Source organism: Capra hircus, chromosome 13 (genome assembly GCF_001704415.2).
Source record: "Capra hircus breed San Clemente chromosome 13, ASM170441v1, whole genome shotgun sequence".
Classification (NCBI taxonomy): Eukaryota; Metazoa; Chordata; class Mammalia; order Artiodactyla; family Bovidae; genus Capra; species Capra hircus.
In genome coordinates, this window is record NC_030820.1 from 69,310,125 (window position 1) to 69,323,249 (window position 13,125).

Here is a 13,125-nt window from a genome sequence, read left to right on the forward strand (position 1 = left end):
TGCTGTGCTGAATCTTCCCATTTATTCTCTTTGGCATTAACTTTTGCTTGTCCAGACTCTGATGTTTGGTAGATTTTATCTCCAAAAAGATATGAGCCCTGAGCCAAGGAGTCAGCTTCAGTGTATACCCAATAATTGGATGAGTTCCTGATGATGAAATTTATATTTTATCTGAAAGTGTGACCATTTCAGATATTCTAGGAATGGCAGCTACTGTCTTTATTTTAGTGTTCACCGTACCCCAGACCAAACTCATTCTTAAAGTGTATTTGTTCTTCACATCTCTGGGTTTCCTTATTATGATCATTATTAAGCTTTTCTAGTTTATTTTTCTTATTTAGCCACACTGAAATTTCTTCAGTATTGGAGTCACCTGTACTGCTGCCCCAAACTGGCCAGTATTCTAGTCCTCAGTTATATCTACAACCCATTTTGTGACTTTTACATACTGTGTGTATTGTGTATGGAAAAGTAGTGGGATCAGTACATAGACATGGGTAATATCTCTTAAAACAGATAGTCAGTGTATGAACTTCTCTTCTGCAGTGGTCAGAATTTCCATCATCTCACTATCATCAGTGGAAAGGTAATGCCCTTTAAGCTGCTGTGAAAGTCAAGCCAGTTTTAAGTCTTTTGGAAAAAGAGGTACATGTTAGGAAATCCTGAATGATGATGAGTCAGCCTCACTGATCCCAGATTGGCTGCATTTCTACCACTGGCCAAATCCTGCTTCTGACTTGCATGGCATGGCCTTCAACATGCTTCTGTGTCACAAGACTTTGATCTCCAAAAGCATCTGCTACTCACGTCCGGTAGATGCCTAGGAAAGACTGACACTGGGGTTTGGTCTTTGGCAGCCCTCTGGTCTGTGTCAGGTTATGGACGAGAGGGTAGGACTCCCAGTACTCTGTTCTGTTTCTGGAGGCAGGGACAGGAACAGCACATGACAAGTAGACAAGATGTTAGCATTGTGTTCAGAGACTTAATACAGCTTCATAAACCACACTTCTAACAGTCCCCGATGGAATGCCTTGTTACCACAAGATGTTCCTTGACTCTGAATCTTCTGAACTCAGTATAAAAATACAAACTTTTCTTCTGTCTAAACAATTGGGAATAGAGGAGAGTGAGATGCCTTTGAAAAGTCAAGTTGGTAGTTTCATCTCTTTGGGGCTTTGTGATTAATTGTACCTACAAAGGGATTACTACACTAGCACAAACTTTGAATTTCCTGGATAGATTTCCCTCTGGTTAGCAGGCAGAGGAAGTACTGACTTCTTTCACTTTCCTGGGGTTGGCCTGAGTGTCCGTGCCACTGCCATGTCATCTTCTGGCTTCTTTTCCCTGATCTCTGTGTGGCGTGATAATGAATAGCAAAGCTGAAAACTGGAGGCCTGTGCGTATACTCATGGTGCCCATGCTGTGATTGCCAGGAGACCAGAAAGCCAGTTTTCTAGTATAATAGAATCATGTTCTAAGAATTGCTTTCATTGAGAAAGAGAGCAAAGCAAGTAGGGGCAGTGGAGGCAAGGAGGTGGAACATAAAGGAATAAGGACTATAGAGCATTTCTAAACTCAGATTCCTGAATCAGCCCTTTAGTTTCATGGGAAGACAATCAGAGGTAGCTATCCCAGAGTTTTATCATTTCCGGTGTCCTAGGTCTTATCTAGAAAGTTTTCACTTGATAGTAGAGAAAAATCTTTTAACTTTATACATTAAGTCTTAGAATGCCCATGCCTTTGTCTCTTAACACTAGGCTTCCCTTAAGTGGTGGCTGTCAGCTTCATGGAAATGTAATGATACTGATCTAGTGGAAAGTGCTCTGAACTTAGAGATGGGAATGCTGAGTTTAAATCCCAGCTGCCCTTCTTTCTAACACTGTAACTTGGAATAAGACTTTGAACCACTGGCTCCTCTGTTTCTGAATCAGTAAGGGAATAATAAAGACTCCTTCACAGGGGTGTTGTGAGAACTGAGTGAAATAATGTACGTGAAAGCGCTGAACATATTGCTTGCTTAAATTTGTCCTTTTTTCTTATTCTGGGGGGAAAGTATATCTAACCATTAATACTATGGATGTCATTGTTTCAGATTTTTTGCTTTTAGGCAGGAACTTCTTTAGATGACCATTAATTCCTCTTAATGTTCAAAACAAACAAAAGCTGAAACTTCAGTACTTGTATATAAAATAGTAAGCTCATATGTTTTGCTGGTAGTATCAAAACCATGGGCCTGTGATTTCAGATATGTAAACTCCTGAAGAATCAGTTGCAATCTTGACAGCTACCTTTTCACCATTCTAAAGCTGAAAGAATTCAGGAGAACTAAAAGTAAGAGCATTATTGTACTTGGGAGCATTTTGTACAAAATAAAGAATAAGTTATTTCTAAAACACTGTGCTGTGGTGAAAACAGATTATGAGAGTACATTGAGTAGACAGTGACTTCGTAATAATGCTAAGAATAACAAGCATGGTGGGAAAAATTGATCATCATGTGCTAGCACACTAGGATTTTTTTTTTTTAACTGTACTTACATAGAAATCTGTTATTTTCCAGTGTGTGGCACATCTAAATAACAACCTCATGAGAACAACACAGAGGGAGGAATATATAAACCAAGGAAAGTGGACATTGCTGTATTTTTCCTCTATTGATAGCTCTGGGTCTTCCCTAAACCTGTAGTCCTGTTTATACTCATCCCCCTGCCCTCCTGGCTGGATTTTATAGTTTTTGCTGATTAATTATCCAAACCCCCATCATTAGTTGGGGCTCCTTTTGTCTCCAGAGATGTGGTTGATACCACTTGCTGTCCTGCTCCAGGTTCTGGGGCTCTCACCTGACTGGTACCATCATCTGTTTCTCCCTTTCTGGCCTTGGGTGTAGCTGAAAATGCTAGCCAGATCTCTTTAGGACAAACTTCATGGAAAGGTTGTAACCTAATGACCTCATTGCTGGTAAAATCTGTTTGTTTGTTTTTTTCCTGGGCTGAATGTGGTAAATGTGACAGATGGGAAATACAGTCTATGGTAGGAAAGGCAAGAGCCTCTGCTGCCTGTGGGATTGGCTGTCTGTCAGCTGGGATGGTTGTCAGCTGTCCTGTTTCTAGGGATGACCCCCGATTCTTAGCCCTTGGATTCACATTCTCTTTTGGTAACTTGTGGAATATGTTGGCTGCTGCAGTGAGCAGGGACCTACACTGCCTGCCCAGTGCACGGAAGAAAATAGTCATCCACTGTCCTGCCACTTTAAAATACAGCTCCTGAATTTTGCTCTTTAGTTATTGTTCACTTGCATGTTTCTATGTAACTGCAGTTATTTTATATATTTCTTTTTTTTTTTGCTTGTCTTAAATTTATCATGTATATTTACAGGACTCACAAATTATAGCACAACGGCTAAATAATGATAACTGTGATGTATAGCTTTGGTATATCACAGTTTCCCCCTCTGATTATTTACCAAGGCTCTATCTGGTTTCTTGGTGGTTTTTTATTTGTTTGTTCTTGTTTGTTTTTTCATTGTGGGAAGCATCAAAGTGAACATCTTTCTGTAATGCTTTTCCCAGAGAGACACCTCCAGGAGCTAGACCCCAGGGTATGAATATTTTAATGGTTCTTGTTTTATAATGTCATATTTTGTTTTCCTGAGGAGTGGCACTTTTTAAATTTTTTTAAATAGTATTACCAGTGTGATAAACGCCTTTAAAAGCAAGGCTTTGAAAAACAGGCCCTCAAAGCACCCCCTTGCTTTGAGATAGGGCTTTTCTCATTGTGAGGAAAGGACCAAGCAGGATTTGTAAGCCCCTTGTAGAAGTGACTAGCTTTTCCTTGGCTGGCAGGAAGTGTTGACTGTGTTGGGCTGCTCACTGCACAAAGCCCAGGCATGGCTACATCTGTGGTATGTCTCCAGTCTGGCACTGAGCCACTGAATGATTTTTGGCGAGTTGCTCTTAACCTCCTCATATCAGATGTGAGTGCTCAAGTTGGAGCTGTCATTATAGTTTTTTGCTGGTAGAATATTGTAGAAATACTATGGATTTGCTGTATCATAGACACTTTTAAAAAAATGTTCTGGTATGTTTAGAATAACTGTGTTTCTCCCTTTTGATTCCTTTGCTCTTTGAAAAACTTAAGACATTAGGCAAGATAAAGTCTGATGTAGTGAAGAGCTTCTACTTGAACTTTTCTGTTGGGACTGGTTATTTGAAGCATTGTAAGTTTCCATGGTTCATGTTATCTCAGGGTATCTTGTGAGTTAATCTTGTGAAATGAGTCCTGTGGTCCCTACTCTGGGCTTACTGTTTGTGTCTTATTTTCACAGTGAACATAAAGATTCTGAAAAGAAACACAAAGAGAAGGAGAAAACCAAACACAAAGATGGAAGTTCAGAGAAGCATAAAGACAAGCACAAAGACAGAGACAAGGAAAAACGAAAGGAAGAAAAGGTACGGAACATCCTAGTGGAGAAGGAAGAGGCGTGGGGTGTATTTTTCATTTTGTTTACCTTTGAAAGCAAGTGATGAAAGTACCTTCATTGAGTAGTAAGATCCTCTGGCCTTTTTTTATTTTTTTATTGAAGGATAATTGCTTTATAGAATGTTGTCATCCCCTGACCTTTGAGTGAAAAAGTCTGTGTCAAGAGATGTCAGAACCTACCAGAGTCTTAAATGATGAAAACCAAACTTTACCACTGTTTTTCATGTACCAAATCTACCCATGTCATTACCTTACTTTGTATGGTAAATTAAGGGATATAGGATTTCTGGAAAAGTCAGTTTTCTTTCATGGGGAAAACTAGTTTTGTTTTTGAGAGAAGACCTAATACCACACTGGTCCTCTGTTGAATGAAACTCCTTCCTGAGTGAAAATTTAGTGACACTGGTGCTCCTTGTGGCTTTTGGTTCCAGTATAACCAGCACAAGCCTTCTCAAAATAGGCTCATCTGGCTGTGAATGAGTAGTACTGTGCCTAGGCTTTTTTAAAAAGTTTTTTCGTTTCTCAGAAAGTAATGCTGGAAGGACTTGGTAAATTCAGACTATAGAATAGGGGACAGTAGTGAAAAATAATCTCCCTTTAACCCTCAACTGACTGTCCTCCATCTTTGCCTTTGTGGAGGCAGCCACTGTACTTTTTTTTTTTGTATTCTTCCATTGGTACCCTGTGCGTGTGTCTTAGGTGTATATTTTTGTCTGAAAAATTGAAAAAGGGCGAACATTCGCCTAAGTCAGTGAAGATGGGAAATAAAGTATTCCTTTTCATTTGGGTTTGTTTTTTTATTTCCTGTCTGCACTGCCACGGGCAAATCTTTGAGAAGTGGAGTGTATTTATTGAGGGAGGGGACCTACCCTCATTTAAAGGTAAAAAGCCACCATTTTGAAGGGAAACACTTCCCAGTAAAGAACTGTAAAAAAGGAGTCTTAGAAAAGTGTCAAGACCTTTGGTTCACCTGTTCGGTTTTGCTAATAAGAGTCAGTCTGGGATCAAGATTTCCCAGGAGTAGAGGCCAGATCATCTCAAGTACAGTAGAGACTTCTTCAGCTTTAGTCCTTTTAAGGAACTGATCAGTTACTGCTGTTTTACCTTTCAGATTAAAGCTTCTGGGGATGCAAAAATAAAAAAAGAGAAGGAAAATGGCTTTTCGAGGTAAGACTGTGCTGCCTTGGCTTCTCTTTCTCTCTGTGTGTCCAGCAGGCCAGCTGCCCATGTTGCAGTGTTGTTGGAGCTCACCTAAAATGCACTGACCTGGCCATCTCCAGGTTTTCAAGGAAGTTGGCAGTGAAAGGACTTGGTCTTAGCCAGTGAGAGCATTTGTAGAGTGCCATTTAGCAAGACCGACCAGCACATTTTATAGAAGGCTATTTTGAGTGGAGAAGGTTGGCAGGAAGAAGGTTTTTTTTTTTAATTGAGATATAATTTACACTTCCATAAAATACACCCCTTTAAAGTGTACAGATTATTGGTTTTTAGTTTTTCACAAGGTTATATAACCTCCCCCACTACCCTCTATCTAATTTCAAAACATGTTCATCACCCCTAAAAGAAAGTCTGTTCTTAGTCAATAGTAATTTTGGAGTTTCCTAAAAAAAAAACCCTACTCTGAATTCCTTGGTAATATTCCTTGGTAGCTCATATATAGAAACTGATTTGACCTGCATTTTAGGGACAGGTGTAGATTTTACAGGGGCAGAAGTATTTCATCTCTTTTCCAGAGGAAAGGTCACTTTTCCTTTCCTTTGTGGGGCTGTTTAGATTCTGTTTTCCTCATCAACTGCAGCGCCCTAAAATAAATCCAAATGTTTCAAAAAATAAATAACATATTCTAATCTCTACTGAATGGCAGAATGGATTTACCAGGAGTTGTTGGGAGTGTTTGCCTTTTTATTCAGGGGAAGATGTTTTGAGAGTTTTGCTTTCTTGAAATTTTGAACTTTCAGTTTCATTTGAGAACAATTTTGAAATTTGTGCCATGTACTCTGGGTTTCTTACCCCAGGAGAAGCAAGTGCCCTCTTCAGGCATGTTCTGTAACCGTTCCAGGAATGCAGAATAATAAAATTCAAGAAGCGTTAGAGCTGTAAGCTAGGCATTCTGATTCCTTCGATAACAGTGACTGAACACAGGGCAACTATTTTCTGCCAGGAGATGGCCTTGGACTTTTATTGAACTAAGATATGATTATAGACTCTCTGGACTTGGTGTGGAGTCCTGGATTTGATTTCAGACTTTCTGGGTTAGATGATCAGAAGCACACCCTTTGAGGCCATGGTTGCTGTGTTTGCTTTGCTGGTCTGCTCGCCACCTTGCATCTTTGTCTTGGTAGAAAATCCACATGCCTCACTGAATTGAAACAGTTTTCTAGGGTTTTAAAATTTTTTTCTTCAGGCCTAGTAAGCCTTCCCATGTGCCTTTAAAACCTCACTTATGATAGTACTAGGGTCTAGCATTTACTTAACTAGTTGGGTAAATGACAGCGTTGCTTTCTTTCTGGTGCAAAGCTTTTGGAGATTTTGAACCCTTGGGTCAGTATCAGTGGTTTCTGTGGAGGGGAGAAGCAGCTATAGAGGTTGGCCTTTGGGGAGTGTGCATAAATAAGGAGAGAAAGTTAATCTCTTTAAATGCTCAAGTTCATTTGCAAGCAAGGGCATCCAGTATGCTTGTGGGGAAGGGAGGGGCAGGGGCAGCATTGAAACCCTGTGAATATGCTGACTTTATTTGACAACTAAATCTGGATGCTTATCCTTTGGCCCCCTTAGAGATGAGGTGACTTTCTTTGTGTCTGGAGGCCATTTCTTGTGCTGAGTGAGTTAGCCTTGTGGATGCTTCTGGCTGTGAGCAGTGAGGTTCTGACAATATGTGCCAGGCCTGGAAACACCTCAGGCTGTGGTGGTGGCTGGCCACTTTGGTGTTTTAACTTGTTCTCTCCTCTGTTTTAGTTCAACATAGTCATCTAACAGAATCATCTTTTTATATTGAGAAGGCAAAATGCTAACAAAAATAGGACAAGGTATTCTTCTGTGTATAAAGTAAACCGAAGGAGGAAGTTGAACAGTGAATAGATTTGGCTTAGAATAACTTCAGTTTTTTTGTTCTGAGCCTCAAGTTTGGGGAATATATTTTTATTCCTTTTTTGGTGAAAGCTATATTTTAGCTTTGGAGCACTAGAATAATCCACTCAGATCACTTGTAGGGTCAGATACACAGTAAATCCCTCAGATAAGGGGAAGAAACAGCTTAGGTTTGTTCCTACTGTGATGTGGATTGTTTTGGCAAAGACAACCAGGAGGCCATGGATACTGACTGAGAATGAGGGGCTCTGATCCCTGATCTTGATCTCACCTCTTCATCTGTTGCGGTGAGAATTAAATGAGAAAAAAAGTGCTCATGGAGAACCTTTTAATATGTACACATGTATGTCATTTATCCTTCTGTTAAGCTTCTTCTCCCAATTTTGCATTACTTTTGTAATGTAGATTTTCCAACACTCACTGGCTAACAATTTTTTTTTTCTCTTCAGTCCACCACGGATTAAAGATGAACCTGAAGATGATGGCTATTTTGCTTCTCCTAAAGAGGATATAAAGCCATTAAAGAGACCTCGGGATGAGGATGAGTGAGTATTTCTTACTACTTTTGAGTTTTGAAAACAAACAGGAGTTGTTAGGAAAATAGTACACAGAACCTTCTGCATTAGTTGAGTTTTACTCTTTAGGAATTTGTGATTAATAGACTGGGTGACTGATTTCTCTTTGAATGTGTATTTATACTTTTCTTACATTTTTTCTTATTAATAAGGTAATGTATGTTTATTGTTGGAATTTCAAATAATCCAGAATTCATGAAAAATATTTAAATTATTAAGTTACTTTAAGTGTGTCATCACCTCCCACAGAAAAGTTTTCATTGTTAAAGCAGTTTTTCCTAGAATCTGTGCCCGTTAATACCTTCTTAGTGAAGTTTCCATGCATAGAAGTAATAAAATTGCTCTTACTTAAAACACGTATTTTGAGGCTTATATGTGCCTCTTAGGTTCAGTCAGTGAGGTTAAATCCTTTTCATTATTTTCAGCCTTGTGAAATTTATTCTGTTTTGGGAATCTACAAAGGATTTATGGTAGAAAGTAGTTGGAAGGGGAGGAGGGAAATACTTAGCTCATTTGTGTGCGTTTAGAATTCATAAAGAATTTCTCTCTTCCCCTTCCCCGTCCAGTTATTACTTTGTGGTAGCCATTGTTGCACTGTGTGTTGGTCACCCAGATTTCCACCTTCTAGTACTTTCTGTCTCTGTACTTATACCTCTGCTCCACCTCCCTTCCGGGCCTGCATGCAGTATGAAGCTGTTTGTTTTGTTCTGCATAGGGTTATAACTATTGGTCCTTGGTCTGGCGTTCTTTACTTTCTCCATTCCTGTTCTTGACTGTAGAATGCCCAGCCAAGAATAATAGCAACCACGCCTGCCTTGGAGGCCGCCAAGAAGAGTTTGGAAGTCCTAATCCTACTGGTGAGAAGTACTGAGTCACAGTTGTGTTAACTGCATATTCATGTTCCCCTTTCTAGTGCTGATTTTAAACCTAAGAAAATTAAAACAGAAGATACCAAGAAAGAGAAGAAACGAAAACTAGAGGAAGAAGAGGTTAGTAAAGAGACTTAGGCCCTTTGGGACTTGAATTTGGAAAGGAAATTTTTTGATAAAATAATTTTCAAAGGCAAATGGCTTTTAGGAGTTTATTGCTCTGTTGTAGAGGAAACACTGGGAAAACTTACGTGTGCTACAGTGGCTATGGCACTGTTAGTTTTAAGGTATTAGCTTCCTGGGTGTCCACTCGTAGCTATGCTGCCACCTGACATGTTCTTAGAGAAACTACACCATCTTCATACATACAGAAAGAAATACTAGCAAGAAATCATATTTTGGCTTAAAACCAGGAAGAGTTTTCCCTAGGAATGTTTTTCAGCATTTTTTTTTTTTTTTTTTAATCTAGCAGAGCTTGCCCATCACTCATTTTGGGTAACTCTCCCTATTTAAAGTCCTTTAATGGGTGTTGCTTGGACATAGGTTGAAATCCCAGTTCCTGACCACAGCTGCTCCCTGGGTCTTGTGCCTCTTCAATTTACCTAGTTCCAGCCTCACAGACCGCCTTTGTTTCTTTTTCACACTAGATTCTTCCATGTTTCAGGGCTTTTTGTAACACGTGCTGTGTTCCTCTTTTCTTCGTCTTCTACCTTATAGCTTTCCTTAAAATCTCAGTTTCAATTCAAGTACTTTTCTAAGCATTTTATTTGATGCTTGTGGTAGATTTAACATATAGTAATATGGTTACTTCTTTTGACACTTTCGATAACTTGTACTAAAGAGTGTGGGCAATTAATTCAGAAAAAGATGTCAGAAATTCACAGGGGACTTCATCGTGCACTCCTAAGGGAAGAAGTGGTTGAGTGAGTTCTTAGCTTTCATCCTTTATTTGAGGTTAGCCATTGTCTTGGGCAAAATGGATTCACAAATGTAAAGTCCACATGGAAGTATCGTCAGTAAAGATAGTGATCGTAAGGGGCAGTGAGTCTTTAAGGTGTAAGCTATATTATAGTAATAGCAGGATTGATCATTCAGATTTGGGGAGGTCCCTGGTAGCCTAGTGATTAAGATTCTTAACTTTCACTGCCATGACCTGGGTTCAATCCCTGGTCAGGGAACTGAGATTCCATGAGCAGTGCACACACCCCACCCCTTGCCAATCAAATTAAATGTGCCTACTGTGTGCCAGGCACTCTTCTTCATGCTTTATAGCTGTCATTTCATTTAATCCTTACAACAGCCCTTAGAGGAAGTATTGTTGTTGTTATCTCCATTTTACACATGCAGAAACTGAGGAATGGCGAGGCGAAATCTTTTGCCTGAGGCCACACAGGTACTAAGTGGTAAAACTGGAATTTGATCCCATGTGGGTTGATTCTAAAGCCCACACACTAGATGCCATGTCCTCTTTGCTGTGGGACTTTGCTGATCCTTTAATTTCACAAGGAGGGAGGAGGAGTGTCGAATGAAATCATATGAAACATGAATGAGTAGGTGAGAGATCAGGGCCTGGATTTAGGGATTGTAGTTTTTCTGACAACTAACCTGCTCTAGACACAAGTTCAGGTTTATGAGAGACACCTCAAGGAACCGAGCATGAAATGTTGAGTAGTGATTATGGTAGTCACTCCACTCTCATGTAGACTGTTAGTACAGACTAGTCAATAAGAAATTCACTAAAACTTCAGCTTTCTATGTGTTCTCTATTGCCTTTATGCTTAGGTTGCATTTATATAATAATACCTTTCTCTGCATTTCGAAGAGATTAGTAATAACTGTTAAAGCCATTTGGGTAAAGAATGCTTAACTTCGTTTATTTAATTGTCTTAGCAAAACATCTCCCTATAGGGGCAGGAAAAAAAGCAGGCTGAAAGACTGAATCAAGACTCAGTCTTACTGTGGTAGGGACCACAGATGGCAAGAGAAATCATTAAACCTCTCTGCTGGCCATGGAATTTTTCATTTCTGGGAATTGTTCTGTAGTCCCTTAGTGACTGATAATCTCATTTTGAGGCTTGAGAACATATGATGGAGCCAGTAGTTTCCTGATGGAACCATCTGAATGCCTGTCAGAAGCTGTTCAGAGAATGTCTTAACTGAAAAGCATTACCCTTTCCTGTGGGGTGTTTCAGCCTAAACAGCAAACATTACCTGAATTCATGCGATCCTCTAGTATTTTCTCCTCCCAGACATACTTACACATTTATATTCTCTAATTCTGTTTTAAAATACGTGTAGTACTGTAGTCTTTCCCCTTCTTTCTACATCAAAGGTCATTTTCTTTCCCTGAGTTTATCTTGATTGCCATCCTACCACGTATTCCTAGAATGTTTATATATTTCAGTCATTCCCATGAGTCACATTGTTATTTTTCTGGTAAACTTGGGCTCTCATCATGGTCAATAGCAGCTTTTTGACCTTGACCAAGTGACAAAACATCTGTCTCACAGTTTCCTTGTCTATAACTGGAAGAGGTCAAACCAAACTGTCTACAAAGTTCTTTCAAGTTCTGTCATTCTGTAACTGATTTTAAGATGACTCAAGCCACCTTTCAAAAGTATACAAATCTTGCTGAATAAAAGCTTAAATTATATTGAATAGTTAGGACAAAGGAAAATATTCTTCGGCAGAGTTCAGATTCTATAAGCAGGACTCCCTCACCTGGTAAATACCTCATTTTTATCTGTGTATGTGTGTGTGTTGACATTTTTATATTGGTACGTGTTTGTTCTTTTTCTGTGCCACGGTGACAGCTCATCTCAGGTTACAGTTCAAAGAAGTACTGTGGTAGGAATCGGTCATTGTTGTAGTACTTCCCAAGTACTTGCTTACTACTTCCTGATTTTGTGTATGCAGGCGGCACTAATAAAGTATTCCCCCCCAAGACTTGGTCAGAAATTTCCTTCCAAATTGTGTATTTAATACATAAAAAGTCTCTGTGCCCATTATTTGATGGTATTACAAGAGGTTTAAAGATGCGTAGATTTTAAAATAAGTGAGGATAGTACACTGGGCTTATTCTCCCTCTAGCAGTGCTGTTCCAAACTCCAGTGAGGCTAAAACAAAAAAACAATTTCCTAGGCTCTTCCCTTGCAGAATGAGTGTTTTTAACTGCTTCCTCAGATAATCACGTGTCTGGGAGTTTTAGGAAATACTGCCTTAGAAAAAAGTACCAGTAAATTTTTATTCATTTACCTCATTGAATATTAGACTTAAGAACCTCTCCAGTTTTAATATTCCATGATTCCAGTTTTTCTCCCTAATCGGCCCCCAGAACTACTTTGAGAAGTGTGATTGGTCCTTAGTTAAGTGCTCTCTCACCATGTTTCTTTGTAGGATGGTAAATTGAAAAAAACCAAGAATAAAGATAAAGATAAAAAAGTTCCTGAGCCAGATAGCAAGAAAAAGAAGCCGAAGAAGGAAGAGGAGCAGAAATGGAAATGGTAATATCTCAGCCCTGGGTTAAAATGGTAGCTCTTTGATTCTACAACCTAATGAAACAAGAATGTTGAGTTAGTAAAGTTAATAGCCTGATATTTGGGGGAGGAGGGAAGTACTTGAACGAATCTCTGTGGGCTAACGTTCTGAAATAAGTCTTGCAAGTCCTGGTAAGACCATTAACTAGCTCTTTCCCTACTGGATCTGAAAACTGGGTCCCACTCTATTGAACAGAGTGAGCTGTAGAGGAGCTATTTTTTCGTGTTAGGAACCCTAGCCCATTGTATTGCAAACATTTTCCCTTAGGGTTGTTTTCTTTTCTTTCTTCTTTTTTTTTAATGACATGAGTGTATTTGCCATATAGAAGATTTGAATTTTGATTTATCAGATTTATAGATATTTTCCTTATGTTTTGTTTCAAAAGGTCTTTATTATCCTACAGTTATAAAAATATCCACCTAGGTTTTCTTGTGGAGGTTTTTTTTTTTAAACAAATTAGGCAATTTCCCCAATGTGATTTATAGAATAATCCATCTTTTTCCTCTCATTTTAAATGCAGCTTTATTCATATGCATGTTTCCATACACACATAGGATTTCTGTAGTTTACTCTGTCTTT

At 39.1% G+C, this 13,125-nt stretch overlaps 1 protein-coding gene across 1 annotated transcript in view; it reads left to right on the forward strand.

The window, feature by feature from the left end:
• Positions 1 to 13,125, forward strand: part of TOP1 (topoisomerase (DNA) I) — an 84,719-nt gene that overhangs the window by 39,412 nt on the left and 32,182 nt on the right. The window contains exons 4-8 of the mRNA XM_018057867.1: positions 4,324 to 4,447; positions 5,590 to 5,645; positions 8,015 to 8,110; positions 9,054 to 9,129; positions 12,406 to 12,512. Coding sequence (XP_017913356.1) covers positions 4,324 to 4,447; positions 5,590 to 5,645; positions 8,015 to 8,110; positions 9,054 to 9,129; positions 12,406 to 12,512 — 459 coding nt within the window. The remainder of the gene's footprint in view (positions 1 to 4,323; positions 4,448 to 5,589; positions 5,646 to 8,014; positions 8,111 to 9,053; positions 9,130 to 12,405; positions 12,513 to 13,125) is intronic.